The 18,262-nt window shown below is 36.6% G+C and overlaps 1 protein-coding gene across 4 annotated transcripts in view; it reads right to left on the minus strand.

The window, feature by feature from the left end:
* Positions 1–18,262, minus strand: part of PPP3CC (protein phosphatase 3 catalytic subunit gamma) — an 85,755-nt gene that overhangs the window by 24,730 nt on the left and 42,763 nt on the right. For all 4 annotated transcript variants that reach the window (XM_079142295.1, XM_079142293.1, XM_079142294.1 and 1 more), the window contains 6 exons: positions 13,407–13,552; positions 11,846–11,985; positions 4,921–4,998; positions 4,740–4,834; positions 796–921; positions 122–190 (listed from right to left, as the gene is read on the minus strand). In XM_079142295.1, coding sequence (XP_078998421.1) covers positions 122–190; positions 796–921; positions 4,740–4,834; positions 4,921–4,998; positions 11,846–11,985; positions 13,407–13,552 — 654 coding nt within the window. The remainder of the gene's footprint in view (positions 1–121; positions 191–795; positions 922–4,739; positions 4,835–4,920; positions 4,999–11,845; positions 11,986–13,406; positions 13,553–18,262) is intronic.

The raw sequence follows: 18,262 nt of genomic DNA on the forward strand, positions 1-18,262 counted from the left end.
TGGTTTCCTGTATTTTTCTATGATGAACATAATAATCTTAATAGGACTAAAATTATTCAAAATAAACTAAAATCCAACCTAAAATATCTTAGGTTTATAGTTCAAATGAGGAATAGTTTACCTTCTTCTTCATCAGAAATCAATTCATCTTTGGAGCATATGTTGAGGATGTTCACCAGCATCTCTGTAACTACACAAGACAAGAGTGTTACAAAACTCACAAGGGACATGTTCTTAAGTATTATGGATATCTAAATAAATATATGTTAAATAAATACACATAACATTGTTTAATATAGTATTAAGAATAGCTCTAAAGCATTGGCATTAAATGTAGATCACTGGGTTTACAGAGAATTCAGGTAGATTACTTGCTCCAATAAGAGACCGCAGGCTTTAAGGATCCTGTGGCAGAATTATTTGATTTTATCAGATGGCTGTTCAGAGCTTTTTGTTCAGATACACACATGAAAAAAATATCTTCCCATTTTACAAACAGCCTAGGTTCAACAGGCTTGTTTTATGTTTACATAGCTTATTTGTGTAGCTGTACAAATAATATTCTAAGGACAATAAATCCTGTTGAAATCTTTTCAGTACTGAAGAAATCACTGAGGAAATGGTATAGTGACTGTTATTTTAACAACTTGATCACACTAAGACAACTACTTAGCAAATGTTTCTATGAACTTTAAGAAAAAAATTTGTGAACCATCCAGGGGGCTCATGCAAATACAAATGAGCACTTAGTCACTAGAGAATGGAGGGTCCAGAGGCATGTTTTGGTTCTCTTACCTTTTTCCCCCACAAAAGGTAAAGACCATGTAAAAACATCCATAAAGTTCGGAAGCCAGTAGGGATGTGGAGAACAGTTAAACTGCCTGATATTCATGACATTGTTTTCATATTTCAACACTGCAGCTAAAAAGGAAAAAGTAAGAAAAGTTGGCACAGAGGAACATGACGTGTAGTAGCTGCGTATCTACTACAGAGAATCAGGGACTTAGCTTCCATATGGAGATTCAAAACTAGATATAAGGCTGACAAAAAATTTTAGGCATTTTATATAGTTCATTCTCTAAAGAAGTATTCCAAGGAAAAGTTACCTAAGAGCTCATATAATAAAAACACACAAAAAATTGAGCTCTGCAACTTTAAAGGGCTTACTGCACAGTAACTATAGAACACTGGGTTCTACATGAGAAAAATTTCGCCATTATTTTTTCTTATAGACCGAAGGGTTACAGTCATAATTCTTCTTTGAAGGCAAATGCCACTCGTCAAATGGACAAAGCCTATTTTACCAGTCCTCAGCCAGACCCAAAGCTTTTAAATAAACTCTCTGAGTTTATAAATAGAAGTTATCAATTCATTGTGGGGGATGCAAATGGTAAACTTGGAGCAATTTACAATTAATGGTCAAAAGTAGATTATACCATCTCCATGTAAAATACAGTGGGTTTTTAAAATGTCCATTACTCCTCTTCACAGTTCATACAGTTGTATGCATGCTCTGATGCCAAAAAGATTTTCTTTCTATTCTAAAAGTTCTGAGATCCACCAGTTCTGAGTCTGCATCACCAGTAATGCTATTTGCACTATTCTTTTATTTTTACTATAGGCAGAAAAATAGAATGAGGTACAGTAGTTCTCTAGAAATGACTGCTACAGGTCATTTCCTGGTTCCTGTTTCTTTGTCATAGGATAGACAGCCTGGTGTTCCTAAAATTTGGGTTACTGAAAGCCCAAAATGTACATAATTGACTAAAAGGAAAATACACGAATACAGGATTTCCAATTCTTAAAAACTAACCCTGGCTGTCATGTACATATCCCTTATTTTCACATACATGTATTTTATTTAGGTTCAATGAATGTATCACTATTCAATAATTCTCTCAATCTACATGGGAAAAAGAAGTAGGAGGTGGATCTCAATAAGGGATGATTAGAAACAACAGCTTAAAAAATTCTGTTCGGGTATGTTCCAGGAGACAGGAAAAAAAAAAAAAAAAAGTGGAATGAGAATTTTATTTTAAAAAACCTAATTTAAGTGTCTTTCGGGCAACCAATAGAACTGATAAATCTGCAGATGCCAATAAGCCTAATGAATATGCAGAAAAAAAAGGAAAGAAAGAAAAAAGAAAAGGAACAGAAGAAAGAGGAAGCAGAAAAGGGTGATGGAGTTTCCTTTTTTTAAATAAAAAAAGACACTTGTACTGGGAGTAATTGAGTAATAGTGGGGTTGTTTCAGATGTCATATTTTATGCCTTTTCCCTAAAACAACACTTGGGAAACAACCAAAGAAAATAAGATTACTTTGAGATAAGTTACCAATTATGTCAAAGCTAACAGGAAAACCCAAATAGAATGAACCGTGGCTTAAAAGATTTACTGAAGAATAATTCAAGAATAAAACCAGATTCCAATGGGGCAGAAAATGAGTTACTAAGTTTCCTAGTGCTGCTGATTTAGGTGGCAATTTTCAACTGAGCGCACTGATAAGCCCACTGGGCAATCAACAGATACACCTAATAAGGAAGCTAGAAAAAAAGAGTGAAGGGAGTCTTCATTACAAATACCGGGGAGAGGCCACAGATGTCCTTAAGGATATCCAACAACACATGGAGCGCATATCACCATAAGGGAGGAACAGAACAAAACCAGTTGTTCATATATTGTAAAGATTAGGAAAAAGCAAGTAAGAAAGAATGAACTTGTGGAGAAGCAGAGCATTATAGGATAGCTCAGAGAAGAACTAGGAGAAATAAAAAAAAAACAAAAAACAAAAAAAAACCATAAGGCTAGGAGAGAATTTAAAGAATTTTTTTTTTTTTTTTTTTTTTTAAAGATAGCAAGTCAGAGAAGAATGCAATGAACTGACACTAAATCAGATTTAAATGAGACATGTCATTCCATAGTTTACTTTTTTTTTTAGTACTGGGGCTTGCACCCAGCAGACCCGCACATGCTAGGCACGTGTTCTACCACTGAGCTACATCCCTAGCCCTCTACAGTTTAAACAGAGTAAATATTAAGTATATTGTGGATCTCTTTGAATCCTCTCTCCCCAACTGCATATACAAGGTATGACTATAAAGTAATGAGACTTAAGAAAACACCAACTACAAACACACAAGACCTTATATATCAGATGAGTGTGGTCCTTTGATGTCATCACATCAGGCACCGTAACAGCAAAACATTACAGGATCATTTGCTTTAAGTGATGCTTAATATTCATTTTCGTGATTCCAACTTATCCTCAACAACTCTATGTGACAGGTATCTTAAAGATCAACTGAAGCCCAGAGAAGTTCAGTATCTTGTTAAAATGACACGCTTAAAAGTGAAGCAGGACTAAACTAGGAATTCAGCATCCTAGTTTAGTGCTCTTTTCAACACAGTTTGCTGCCCTGCTATATAATTAATCCAAAGCTGCTGCCATTACTCAGAATGCTTTTGGAACTCTTCTTCTGGAATTGCCTCCAGAGCCAGTGCACAAGCAACATGAGAGAAACAGTCTCATTACCTTATAATCATACCTTGTTCCGACCCCAAATGTATCATCTAGCTGGATCACTCACCTTATTTATCAGTCTTGACTCCGAATGACTTTTGGCTGTCCAAAAATCAAATCCACCCTCAAAGGACGAAGATTTCCCATCATTGAGGATAATCAAAAGAATGTATCGCAGACTCTGAAGGCAATGCCAAAAGAGGAGTTCCAAAAATGTTTCTGAACAATGACTGCACTGTTGGAGTACGAATCTGGCCTCCCAGGGTAACTACTTTGAAGGGACAATACTCATCTGAATATATTCATTTTGGCATGTTTGTTTAAAAAGTCCTATTATTTTATAGTCATACTTTGTAAACAACAAAATAGTTACAGAGACATGAAGTTTTTGGTAGGACCACTGCCCTGATTCATAATTTGAAATTGTGAAAAATTTCAAAAAACACAAGATACAGTCTTAGAAGTAGGATTTCTGGAATAGAAGGCATGCACATATTCCATATTTATTTTTATAGAAAACTGAAGTTTATAACAATTATGTGACTCACCCATAGTCACACTATTAGTTTCTGGCAGGGCTTGGACTGAAATGAAGGAGTTTTTTTGTTTGTTTGTTTTCTTATTTTTTTGTATGCTATTGATTCTACCCATACCATATCTCCGGAAAACAAAAATAGCTTAATAATTCACAAACATTAAAACACCAAATGGTAATTTTTTGAGATTCTGTTATGAACAAATTCATAAAAGCCCATAATTTATGCTAACTTTCTAACATAATCCTGAAGTTCTTTATTCTTCTTATGCTTTGACTTAGCAGCACAAACTTACTTTAATCATTTTTATATTCATAAAGAGCCCAATAACTCCTAGGAGATGAAGACCACACAGCAGTATTTTAAATTTGCTAGCTTTGTTTCAATTAAGACTGCTTTTCTCTCTCTTTATTTTTTAAGGTGGTAGGAATTGAACCTAGGGCTTCACACATGCTAAACACATCTTTTTTGCTTATTTAAAACTTATATTTAAAAATAGGGGCTCCCAAGATATCTTGGGTTGGGGGTATAGCTCAGTGGTACAGTATATGCTTATTAACAAGCATGAGGCCCTGGGTTCACAATCCCCGATACCCCAAAATTAAAAAGTAAAAGAACACACACACATATTTAACTAGAGATCACATTTACTCACAAACTCAAATATCACTGGACTCCTTTACCTTTATTGTTATAGACATCTAGGTAATTGGGGGCAGAGAAAATTGTAATAAGTGATGGAAAGCCGGTTGTTTGGCTCTTCCTGTACATTCGATACCTGGAAGAAAGATAATAGCAGGTCTGTCTTGATAGTAAAGATAAAAACTCTGCAGTGATATTTGATGTAGTTTTAATATAACTTACCCAGCATCTTGAGCTTCGTGGGCTCTGATTATTGATAATAAATTGTTGTTCTGCAAAAATTCACAAACTGCAGGATAACTGAAAAAAAAAATAAGAAATATAAATCCAGAACTAAAACCATTTTTTTTTTTTTTTTTTTTGGTGCTGGGGGATTTGAACCCAGGGCCTCATGCATGCCAGACAAGCACTTTACCACTGAGCCACATCCCCAGCCCCTAAAACAATTATTTCTTAATAGGAGGGAAAGTGAAAGCCAAGATGATATGAGCTGATTTTGTTTCAAGATTGTATATATGACACAACTGAACTTCTATTAAAAGTTTAGTGCTCCCCACCCTGTTTCTCCATTTCACCAATACATTACAGATCAAACACAAAGATAACAGACAACCCTAGAATTGAAAGAGCTCTTCCTTTTTTTCTTTTTGGTACCAGAGATTGAACCCAGGGGCCCTTAACCACACAGTCACATCCCCAGCCCTTTCTGTATTTTATTTTGAGACAGGGTCTTGCTAAGTTGCTGAGGCTGACTTTGAACTTGTGATCCTCCTGTCTTAGCCTCCTGAGCTGCTGGATTATAGGCATGCACCACCACACCCAGCCTTCATCTTTTAATTTTTTCCTCTTAACCCATAACAATATTAATACAGCACCAAAACTCTTCTTGATGTATAAAAAAGTGCTATATCAGCAAGTGTGTGTACACGCTTGTATGTGAGAATCAGCAGATGGTACAAACAGCACACAATTTTCTTCAACCATCAGATTACCAAACTGTTAGAAAACAAAAGGATCTACTTAAAGCTTCACTAATATTATGAACACCAAGACAATATTATACAGCAATATTTCAGTAGTGGATATAAATATTACAGTCAACCATATTCTAATGAAAAATATGATATCTCTAATACTCTTAACCTAGTCTTGGTACTACTATCTTTTTGAATGATAAACACCTGATAGGAAGAACTGGAGAATACAAAATTAACCTGGAATTATTCAGGTATTAATTATTAAGCTTATTTTTTTAAAAAACTTTATTTCTCATTATGCTCATTAGAAAAAAATTAACTTTTAAAACAGACTGTAGGGGACACTATCAAGATGGCAAAATAGAAAGTCCCCAGCCCCTGTGCCTGCACAGAAACAGTGATTTGCAGTCATTCATAGACAAAGTGATTCTGCGGGGGTGTTAGGATTGAGGTAGGAGGTTGTGAAGTCTTGGTGGACCCAAGACTGAGGAGCGATGCTTAAGAGCAGGAAAGTGTTCCCTTCCATGCACTCCACCACCTCCGGGTCTCAGTCACAGATTCAGAAACAGACTGTCCCTCTGTGGATGTAGCGCCAGTCCTGCCAGCAGCCCTACACTCCTAGGTCCCTGAAATTAGCTATGACAATTTCTGCCCCAGTAACAGACCTGCCATGTAGACCCAGCATCCGTACAACCTGAGCATCCCTACAACCAAGCTCTACTCCTGCTATACTATGGCCCAGAGGTAACCCTACCTTTCCAGAGACCTGGTGGGAGCCACAACTATTATACTGCTGGCTGGACCCAAATGCTGAACTGAATCAGCCCTGTGACCTAGCTTGAGTCCCACTCTACTGAATTCCAGAGGTGGTCCTGCAGGAACCTGACAGGAGATACGCCTGTTCTTGTGCCCAGTAGTAAGCCTGCCAAATGTGGACCTACTGCAGCCCTGAGACCCAGCTCCAGCCCTCCTCAACCATGATCCCAGAAGCTGTGCCATCAGTCCAGCACGAAGCAGGAAAAGATACTTCCCTGACAAAACCATGTGCACTGACACCAATGCAAGTATACATGAATAATGAAGAATCAGGCAAACATGACACCACTAGTAAGGAACTATTAAAGCTCCAATAAATGATGCCAAAGAGATGAGAGCCATGAATTGCACGACCGAGTTCAGGTTAATCATCTTAAAGCAGCCCAGTGAGCTACAAGAAAACACAGATAACTAAACGGAATCAGAAAAACTATACAGGAACAAACCAAGATGTTAATAAAGAGACAAAAATCACTGAAAAAGAACCTAACAGGAATCCTGGAGCAGAAGAGCATAATGAATGAGCTGAAAAGTCCAAAAAAGTGCTTCATTAGCAAACTCAGTTGTGCAGAAGAAAAGCATTAGTAAAATCAAGGATAGGTCATTTAAAATTACCCAGTTAAAGGGGAAAAAAGAGTATTGAAAGTATATGGGACTTGTGGGGCAGAATTAAGCAAAATAACATATGCATTAAGAGAATATAAGAAGGAGAATTTAGAGGGAAAGGGGACAGAAAGCTTTAAAGAAAAAATGGCTGCACATTTCCCAAATCTATAAAGGAAAATGGACATCATGATTCATGAAGTCCAAAGGTCTCCGAATAAGTAAACACAAAGATGTCTATGCCACGATGCATTATAACTAGTCAAAAGTGAAAACAAGAGAATTTTGAAAGGAGCAAAAGGAAAACAGCTAGTTACAAATGAGAGTACTAAAGGAGAAAAGGGAATGCTATATTCAAATTAGTAATAGAAAAACAAAACAAAGAAACAAAAACCCTGACAACCAAAGTCTTAAAGAGAGCTGGGAGCAATGGTGCATGCCTATAATCCCAGCAGCTTGGGAGGCTGAGGCAGGAGGACCGTAAGTTCAAAGTCAGTCTCAGCAACTTAGTGAGGCCCTACGCAATGCAATGAGATCCTGTCTCTAAATTTAAAAAATATAAAAAAGTGTTGGGGATGTGGCTCAGTGGTTAAACACCTCTGGGCTCAATCCCCAGTACCAAAAAAAAAAAAAAAAAGGAGATACAAAGACTTTCCTAGACAAATATTGAGGAAGATTGTTACCACCAGACCGGCCTTAAAAGAACTGCTAAAGGGAATTACTCAAGTCAAAATGAAAAGATGTTGAACAAAATGAAAATATATAAAAGTATAAATCTCACTGTTAAAGGTAAACATAAAGACAGAGAATATTGTTATACTGTAGTGAATACATGTAAATCACTTTTAAAACCAGTATATAATTCACAAAAGCAGCAAAAATAACCATGACCACAAAAGTCTACAAATGGAAACTTGGAGAATAAAGTGTAGAGTTTCTATATGTGATTAAGTTCTTCTTAGCTTAAGAGAGACCTCCATAATTGTAAAACGTATCACGTAAAATAAAACAGTGCAGGAGATAATACAAAGACAAAGAGGAAAGAATCAACAAATCACAAAGAAAAACAAGAGAAAAAGAGAAACATGAGAATCACAAAACAGGCAGGAAACAAGGAACAAAATGGCAATAGTGAAGTTCTTACCTATTGCTAATTATTTGAACTCCCCAATAGAAACACACAGAATGTCTGGACAAAACAGCAAGACCCAGGTATACGCGGTTTGTTGTAGACTCACTTTAGATGCACATAAGCTGAAGGTAAAGGGGTGGAGGAAGATATTCCATGCAAATGGTAATCAAAGGAGAACAGGAATGGCTATCCATATGTAAGGCAAAACAGGCTTTAAGCTGGAAACTGTTATGAGGGAAAATCCAGAAATAACCTGATTACAAAAAGGGCAAAGAACCTGAAAAGATGTTTGAATAAAGACATACAAATGGTCAACAGGGATATTTAAAAAAGCCCAACATCACTCCATCATAAGGAAACTAAAAATCAAAACCACAATGACATATCACAGCATCCCTGTCAGAATGGCTATAACCAAAAAGACAAAAAAGTACTGCTAAGGATGTTGAAGAAAACGGAATCCTTGGTGCACTGCTGGTGAGAAAGTAAATCAGTACAATTATTAAGGGAAACAGTATGGGAATTCCTTGAAAAATTAAAGAGAGAACTATCACATGATCCAGTAATCCTACTTTTGGGTATACATTCAAAGAAAATAAATTTGGCACCCTGAAGAGGTATCTGCACTTCCATACTCATTGAGTATTATTCAAAATAGCCAATTTACAGAAACCACCCAAGTACGTGTGTATGTGTGTAAAATTTAGCCTTAAAAGAAGAGATCCCTGACATTCATTATGACATGAATAAATCTGAAGGACACTGTTAGATGAAATAAATCAGAAACAAAAGAATAAATACTGTATATGACCTCACTTATATGTAGAATCTAAACTAGGTGAACTCAAAGAAGCAGAGGTTTCCAGGGGGTTGCAGAATTGAGTAAAAAGAGATGTCAGTCAGAGTACACAGTAGGACTTGGAGTACAGCTCAGTAATAGCAGGTTTATTTAGCATGCTCAAGGCCCTGAGTTCAATTCCCAGCAGGCAAATAAAGACAGAGAGAGAATACAAAGTTTGTTATAAAAGATTAGTTAATTTCTAGAAATCCAACATACAGTACGGTGACTACAGTTAACAATATTGTACTGGTTGCTTGAAATTTGCTAAGAGGGTAGATCTTAAGTGCTTACCATATACATACAAAAAAAATAGTAACTATGTGAGGTGAAGGATATGTTAATTGAATATAGTGATCATTTCACAATGTATATGAATATCTGTTGTATACCTTTAATAAATACAATTTTTATTTGCCAATTATATCTGGATAACACTAAAAATGAACAAATAAAAGACTGCATACTCACACGAGGTGGAATTTAAACATATAAAAGGATATACAGTGAAATACCTCCCTTCTATCCTGATATTCCAGCAACCCTGAAAGCAACCAATGTTCTTGATTTCTTGAATACTCTTTCAGAGATAATTTATTCAATTTCAGACAACTACATATGCATACTCCTTCCTTCCTTGATTTAAAAAAAATGTTGGCAGATGGGACAGGTATAGTGGCAGGAGGATCACAAGTTCAGGGCCAGCCTCAGCATCCTAGCAAGACTCTAAGCAATTTAAGGGAAACCCTGTCTCAAAATAAAAAATAAAATAAAAATAAAAAGGGCTGGGATGTGATTCTCTGGTAGTTCAATCCCTTGTATACATGCACCAAAAAAAGAAAAAAAAAGAAAGAAAGAAAGAAAAAGAAATGTTGGCAGGTGTATAGTATATAATATATAATCCAGTACTTTTTATATTAGTGATTATTTTATATCAGTTTACAGAGAGTTTGTTTCTTTCTCTTTTTCCCTTTTTAAAAACAGCCTCATACTACTGCCTTCTTTGGATTTACCTTAATTTACTTATCTAGTCCTCTATTGAACATTCAGGTTATTTTCAACCTTCTATCACAAATAAAGCAAGGAATACACTTGCATATACATCTCTCACACATGCAAGTGGAATCGAGTCTCATTATTTCAAGTAGCTATGTTCTATAATGTTGCTTTGGAAACTGAATTAGTGAAGTATGAACCACTGTCCCTTGGGGAAACACAGGGTTGAGTTCTCGAGAACCTCCAGTAATAGCATTTTCATTAAGCAATTAATACATAACCTTGTTTTGGATGTGTTTCTATGCAAAGACACTTTATTTAAAAACACTACTGATTCACTGCCTTTAAACTTCACCATAACACGCCTAAACAAAGTTTATCTAACACACACATTTTCTCTGAAAGACACGACACAGCTTTTGCCTCTGGGCACATTAGGCAGCACTTTAACACTATGCTTGGGGGAAGTTTTAAATGGCAAATCACTAAGAATAAACATAAAACATGAAAAATACTGTCCTTAATAGATTGAAACAAGAATACTTGTTTATAATATGGAGAGACGAATCAAGAGGTAGAGTATCACCTTAAGGGTTAACCTTAGCGGGGAAACAGTTCGTGAGGCAAATCACACTTTTTGTCCCTCTGCCTAGGGCATGCCTGTGAATGACTGTGAAAGCTCTATGAGCGCTGATTTTAGGGTTACAAACAAAGCTTAGTGAGTAGGAGAATTCACAAATATGGAACCTGCAAAGAATGAGGATCAACTACCTATCCACAGGATTAAATTTTAGGAAGCAGAATTTCCGGATCAAAAGCACTTAAAGTTGAGAGATATTGCCAAGTTGACCACCACAGAAATAATAAGTAAGTATTATGCTCTTTAAGCAATGTAAAAAAATTTAAATGATTTCTCATATAAGTTATAGAAAAGGTTGGCAGGGAGGAATGCAAAAAGGCTGTCTAGAAGAATGGCAAAATCGAGTTTTCTTGTGTGTGCATGGACAAAAATATGTATTTTTTATCACAATAAAATACTCAGATTAAAATAATTTATATTTCAAACTTGTATCTTCTGATATTTTAAAATTTCTTTCTTTCTTTGGTACCGGAGAATGAACTCTGGGGCACGGTACCAATGAGCTACAGCCCCAATACTTTTTATTTTTTATTTTGAGACAGGGTCTCTCTAAGTTGCTGAGGCTGGTCTTGAACTTGAACTTGCCTCAGCTTCCTGAGTCACTGAGATTAAGGTATGTGCCACCATTCCCAGCTGTATCTCCTAGTTTTTGACTGGCAAACCAGAATGAAAGCTCCCATGTGAGACTTAGGACAATAGCCAACTTCCAGGAAACGTCCTGGGCTTAGATCACAATGTCCTGTTCTTTTTATATCTTGGTCTGTACCAGAGGTTCCAAAAGCTGGAAAGCTCTTAAAAACATAACAGGATTCCCTTGTCTCAGAACTACTGAAACAGAATCTCTGGGGAAAGAGCCAAGATATCCTTATTTTTATAAAAGTGTATAGATAATGTTCAGGAACAAATAATCTAGATCACGTCGGATCAGACGGCAATACCAAAGCACTGAAAAGTGTCCAACTATGTCAGGTATATTATACTTCTTAGGGCATAATAAGTAAGAAAATATAAAACAAACAGACAAGAATCTTCTAACTTCTATTTAGAAATTAAATAAAAATACTGATACTACATGTTTAAATGCTTATAAACAATTTGATAAAATGTATTTCTTTCATAATTTTCTACATTGAAGATTAGCTTACCTGAAAAAATAAGAGCACCCTCGGACAGTGTTGTGGGTATAGTGCTCCAAGGTCTTTTCATTGCCATAATCCTCGGAGGGATCAGACCAAAGCAGGTCACACACTGGCCCAAAGGCAGGAGGTTCAATAAACCTGTCTAACTGGAAGACAACACAAAAGTCAAAAAAAAAAAAAAAAAAAAACCACAAAATCAGGAAAGCAAAAGAGCTCTTGGAAGCAGGTGGGACAAAAAACAAAACAAAAAAACTTTTCCACTTATAGGAATCTATTAGGAGAGAAGGCAGTAAGTCCCTACAGGATTTTCCTAGAAGAAAATGAACCTTTAAAAAAATTTCAGATCCATGATTTTTAATATTTTTTCTATAATAAATGTTTATAGATATCCCTGCCATCTACCCACACTGAAGAAAAGGATCCCTTACATCCTACACTTAAGGCAGTGCTCACTCAGTTACATGAGATCAACCACTATCAAAACACTACTTTGGAAAGACTGGATGTATTTAATTCCAGTTGCCTCCGGGAGAAAAGGTTTGACAGCGGCTGTGTTCACTTCATTCCAACAGAGATTTTGAAAGAGCAGTTTTCTTTTGATAGGGTTTTTATTCTTCTTATTCTATGCAGTGATGGCATTTCAATATTAGTTATTAACTTAGGTTTTTGTCACTGCTGCTTTAGCTAAAAGCATAAAAACCAAAAGAACATAAGCAACTACAATAGTTGAGTGACAAGAAAAGGCCTTCTGCTGAGTTGAAGGGGAGCTTTTTATTAATACAATTGATTACAAATGGTTAAATCCAAGAATAACTATATAAAAGAGACAGCCAAGGGCTGTGGATATAGCTCAGTTAGAGTGCTTGTCTTGCAAGCACAAGGCCCTGGGTTCAAATCCCTAGCACTGAAAAAAAAAAAAAAAAAAAAAGAGACAGTCAAGCAGCAGAAAAGCCAGGGCCCAGAGACACTGAACAGAAAAATCTTTAGTTTCAGTACCTATGTAAGAGAACTAGGAGAATACAAAGGTAGAGAAGAGAAAGATGGTCCCGTAGAACAATGTAAGCAAATAAAACATTGGTCCTCTGATTTCAATCATGAAGATAGAGAATCCTGGAAATAATTACCATGTAAATCAAGTGGAGAAATTAAATTATATTATCTACAATTTCAAAGTCATGATTCAGAGCTGGCAGAGTCCTAAGACCATCCATTTTGACTTCCTCATTTCACCAAGAAAATGTGCCAAGAAGTTGAGTGGGTCAAGGTTACACAATTAATGGCAGGACTGGGATTCTTTACAACCTTGGTTTCTTTCCTTCCATGTAGTTCAGTTTCAGAGCTAAATATATTATGCTTCCAGTTGGTAAAAGCAGATTTAATTTTTAAAAATGAGAGAAAATTTCTGGTAGATATATATCAAAGTATTAAATGTAGTTATCTTGAAATGATAAGACCACAGGTATTTCCTTACTTTTGATTATATTTTAAAGATTTCAGCTAAGGATTTATTAGCTGACTGCAACAAAGAAAATTTTAAAAATATAAGAATAATAAAAAGATTACTTACTTTTCTAATGTCATCTAAACAAGTAATTTCAGGTGACATTCCTCCATGTACACAGAGAAACTGCTGGTTTAAGAGTGCTGCAAGAGGAAGACAGTCAAATGTGTCCATACATGCATCATACACCTGTTCTGAATATTTGATTCGACCTACCAAAAAAGGGAAAAAGTTCAAAGGATAAGTCAGAAGAGTACGGAGCTATTTCGAAGCCATTTATTTTAGTCAAATTTGAAACTACAATCATCTTTGTAAAGATATTTTTGAAGAGTCACAGATAAAGGGTTAACAAAACCTCTCTTCCTTAATAATGAATGTCACCCTGGATTAAGTTTTAAGTTTTGTTGCCTTGGAAAACTGATAAGGTAACTGCCAGCTGTCTTCTTAGGCCACATTGCTTATGGTAAAAATTACCCAATTCCTGGCAGGAAGCTACAGCTTTGGGGTCCTCTGAGGGTGGTGACTCATAACTGGGTATGTCCCTTTTGGGACACTGAAAGTTCTGCCAATAGAGCTTTTGTAAGAGATACTGTCAGTTGTGGCACATGAGGCTTCTAAATCAGTGGCTCCCTGATTTGCCAAGTGTGGATCCTATGTGCTTGCACCTGAGCTGTGACTTTGGTGGGGAAATAGTAGCAAGAGAGACAGAAAGCTCTGGACTGCTGTGTGCACTCCTAAGAGGACCACATCACTGAAAAGCAGTGCCAGCTGCAGTCCTTCCTGACCCATCTATCCTTCTAAGTAGATGGAAGCCAAGTGTAGACTGTGATAGTCTTATGAGTTGAATTTTATTGTCACCCCCCCCCCCCCCCCCCGCCAGTACTGGGAACTGAATTCAGGGGCACTGAACCACTGAGCTATATCACCAGCCCTTTTTATTTATTTATTTGCTAAGTTGTTGAAGCTGGTCTCCAACTTTCGATCTTCTTGCCTCAGCCTCCCAAATTTCTGGGATTACAGGTGAGCACCACTATGCCCAGCTTTATTGGGTCTTAAAAGATTCCCTGAAGATACTGAAGACATATAAGTGGAAACTGGAGAATTTAAGAGACATCAATGAAATATTGATAATCTTTCTGAGCATGATTTTTTAAAGATCTATAGTAAATTACATCCTGAATCTATTATTTAGAAATGTTTGGTTAAATTGTATTTTAATGTGGTTGTCAAGCTGGGACCATGGAACAAGAAAACATTCCACTGGGCACAAGGTGGAGTGTCCACAATCCTCCAGGAAGGAAAGGTCATGGAATAACAGGTGGGAAATTGAAAGATGGGCTTTTTTAAGAGAAAAGGAGCATATTTTTTTCCTTCCTTGGTGCTATGGTTTGGATATGGTTTGTGTGTGCCCCTCAAGGGTTCATGTGCTGGAAGCCTGGTCCCCAGGGGGAGAGGGTGTGTGAACTTTAAGAGGATGAACCTTGAAAAGGTGAAGCCTAGCCCCACGTGGTAGTATATACCCATAATCCTAGTGAAGCAGGAGGATCACAAGTTCGAGGTCATCTTTGGCAATTTTGGGTGGGAGGTACCAGGAATTGAACACAAGGGCGCTTAACCACTGAGCCACATCCCCAATCCTTTTTAAAATTTTTTATTTTGAGCAGGGTCTTACTAGGTTGCTTACAGCCTTGCTAAGTTGCTGAGGCTGTCTTTGAACCTGTAATTCTCCTGCTTCAGGCTCCTGAGCTGCCGGGATTATAGGCATGCATCACCAAGCCCAGCCCTAATCATTATTTTAAAGTATTATTTTAACAGCAGAACCAAATAACTAAAAATATAATTCTCAAAGGTTAAATGAGCTGATTTAAGAGCACTGTTTTCTTTAGAAATTTTAAGATATATTACATAAAACAATTATTTCTATAATTAAGGAAGAATTAATTAAGGATCACACCCATACAAGTTCTAACAGGTATCAATATACATCACTAACAAAACAGAAATTTTAACGAAATTCTCTGAAAGCAATTTTGAGTCAGCACTAATTGCAAGAAACCACCACCTGGTCCAGTCATTGATTATGTTGCTTTAAATTTTTTATTTGCTTTTATTTTTTAAAAACACAGGCAATACACTGATTCAAAATTAAAATACTATAAGGTCCATAGTGTCTCCTGTCCCCTCTCCACAGGCACCCAGTATTCATTTCCTGGGTATCTTTACAAAGATATTCTCTGCATACACAAGCAGATAAGAAGATATGTGTGTACTATTCTCTTTATACAGATCTCTGTTTTCTCCAAAAATGGTAGCTGTTCTGATCTTGCTTTTTTGTACCTAATAATAACTTTCATGTGTGTGGTCCTGGGAATTGAACCCATGGGTGCTCTTCCACTGAGTTATATCCCCAGATCTTTTTATTTTCTTATTTGAGGCAAGATCTTGCTAACTTGCTGAGGACGGCCTCAAACTTTCAATTTTCCTGCCTCTCAGACTCCTGAGTAGCTGGGATTACTGTCATGCACCACCACATTCTAATAACATTTTGAAGAACATGAAACATCTTAATATGAAGAATGAAGGATTTGAGAATATGCTACCCTAAAATATGCTGCTCTGGCACATTGACTATTTTGAGTCAAAGGCAGCTGAAAAACAGCAGGTGCAAGAAGATCACTCTGACACACTGACTTTCATGCTGTTTCTTAAAAGCAGGAGATGAAATCTCTTGTGAAAGACACCCTCTCTATACTAGAAGGAAACTAACATTGTGAGCAAGAACGGGAAAGAGAGACTGACTCAGATAATTCTGTACAGACCTCATTAAAACAACCCTTAGTGGGCTGGGGATGTAGCTCAGTGGTAGAGTATATGCAAGACAAGGGCTCTGCTCTGCACAGGTCCTGGTTTAAGTCCGCAACACTGTAAACCTCCCCCCCCCACACACACACACACAACAACAACAACAACAAAAAACAACTCTTTATCTTCTAGCCTCCCCATAACATTTAGCTACTTTTCCACAACTTGGTACTCTGTCCAATTCGGTATGCATGTAACATTCAACTCTTAAAAGGCTCCCATGTCATGTAAACCTTATTTTAAATACACACATGTGCTTTTCTCCTATTGATCTGTCTGGCCAACTTAATTTTCAGGACTAGCTGAAAAAAACTGGTAAAAATGATAAGATGGTAAAGGTAAAATATTGCCTATTCTTCAAAAGGAGCTTTGTAATTATTATTTTAAGATATCTACATAGTGTTTCACTTTATGGCTATACCACCAGAAAACCAGGCTGATCTTTTCCTATGCTAAATAATGCTGCAATTTACAATAACAAATAATGCTTGCTTTTGAAAAAGATGAACTTGTCATAATAATACTGTTTTCATTAACAGAATTACCAGAGTGTCTGAAACTTGTCAGTAAGCCATCAAAAGATGGCCCAAGTGAACCAGAAATTACTGCACTATAGAACTTTGGATCCAAAAGTTCATGAGATGGAATCGTAAAAACACTGGATTTCTTCAATAAAAAAGTAGTTTTGTAAATGCAAATGATATGTCAAAAATTAACTGTTTTTACACTTTTCTTTGTTACTCAAATTATCTCTGAATTTGAACACAAGAAGAAAAAAAAATTAGAAAAAAACAATCTCCACAGTATAAAGCAGTTTTAAGAACTGATACAAGAAGACTCCATCCACACCCCTTAAAAACATTAACAGAACTGCAAGACTGCAGCTGCACAATCTGATCCTAAATACCACTTAGCAGTAATTATAAGGTACTGATTCTAAAAGCCACAGTGGCAGTTGGAGAGAGACAAGCTTATCAGTAAGAACATCCATACAAAACAAAAGGCTCTTTCCTTATACAGGAATAAACATTTAAGTTTTCACTTGAGTTTGTGTTCTTGTTCCAAGACTTATTAAAATTTCAGTTGGAGCATTAGAATGAAAGAGAAAGATATCTTGATAGACAAGGGAAAAATTAAGCAACTGGGTTAAAACTACATTAAAGAAGGTAGGGGTGTAGCTCAGTGGCAGAGCACTTGCCTAGCATGCATGGGGCCCTGGGTTCAATCACCAGTATCAGGAAAAAAAAAAAAAAAAAACCCAAACCTAAAAGTGCATTAAAGCATGAGACAGCAAATAAAAACTTGAGGTAGAAAATTCTGTGCAAAGGGAGATACTTAAAATGTTTCCTAAACCTGTTCTAAAAATGTTTTGAACCAAATATACCTATCAAAAAAAGAACTCCAAAGCCAGATGTGGCGGCACACGCCTTTAATCCCAGAGGCTCAGGAGGCTGGGGCAGGAGAATCACAGTTCAAAGTCAGCCTCAGCAACTCAGTGAGCTGCTAAGCAACTTTGTGAGACCCTGTCTCAAAATAAAAAAAAGAAAAAAAAGAATTTTAAAGAGATGGGAATGTGGTTCAGTGGTTAAGCACTGATTCAATCCCCAGTACCAAAAAAAAAAAGACTGCAAGTTCAATCCCCAGCACCAAGACACAAATAACAACAAAGTTCTGATAAAACAGAGGAAGTAGATCAAATGTCACTTAAGAACCTGAACCTTACGCTAGACATGGTGGTGCATGCCTGGAGTCCCAGGCACGTGGGAGGCTGAGGCAGAAGGCTTGAGCAGTTTAAGACCAGCCTGGGCAACACAATGAGACCCATCTCAAATCAAACAAACAACCACCAACCTGAATTTTAATGTAGAACAGAGGCATCCCCAGGCACATTTATTCATTACTTATTTACTTCTAAACAATACAAGCTGACTTCTATCAAGTATTATACTGCAGGGTCTTTGTTAATTGATTTAATTTAATTTAATACACAAAGATTTAATTTTTCCCCTAAGAAACAGAGGTGCTGAGAAATATCCTAATATTTGTTTTAGAAAACCAGT

Source organism: Sciurus vulgaris (genome assembly GCF_902686455.1).
Source record: "Sciurus vulgaris genome assembly, chromosome: 5".
Lineage (NCBI taxonomy): Eukaryota > Metazoa > Chordata > Mammalia > Rodentia > Sciuridae > Sciurus > Sciurus vulgaris.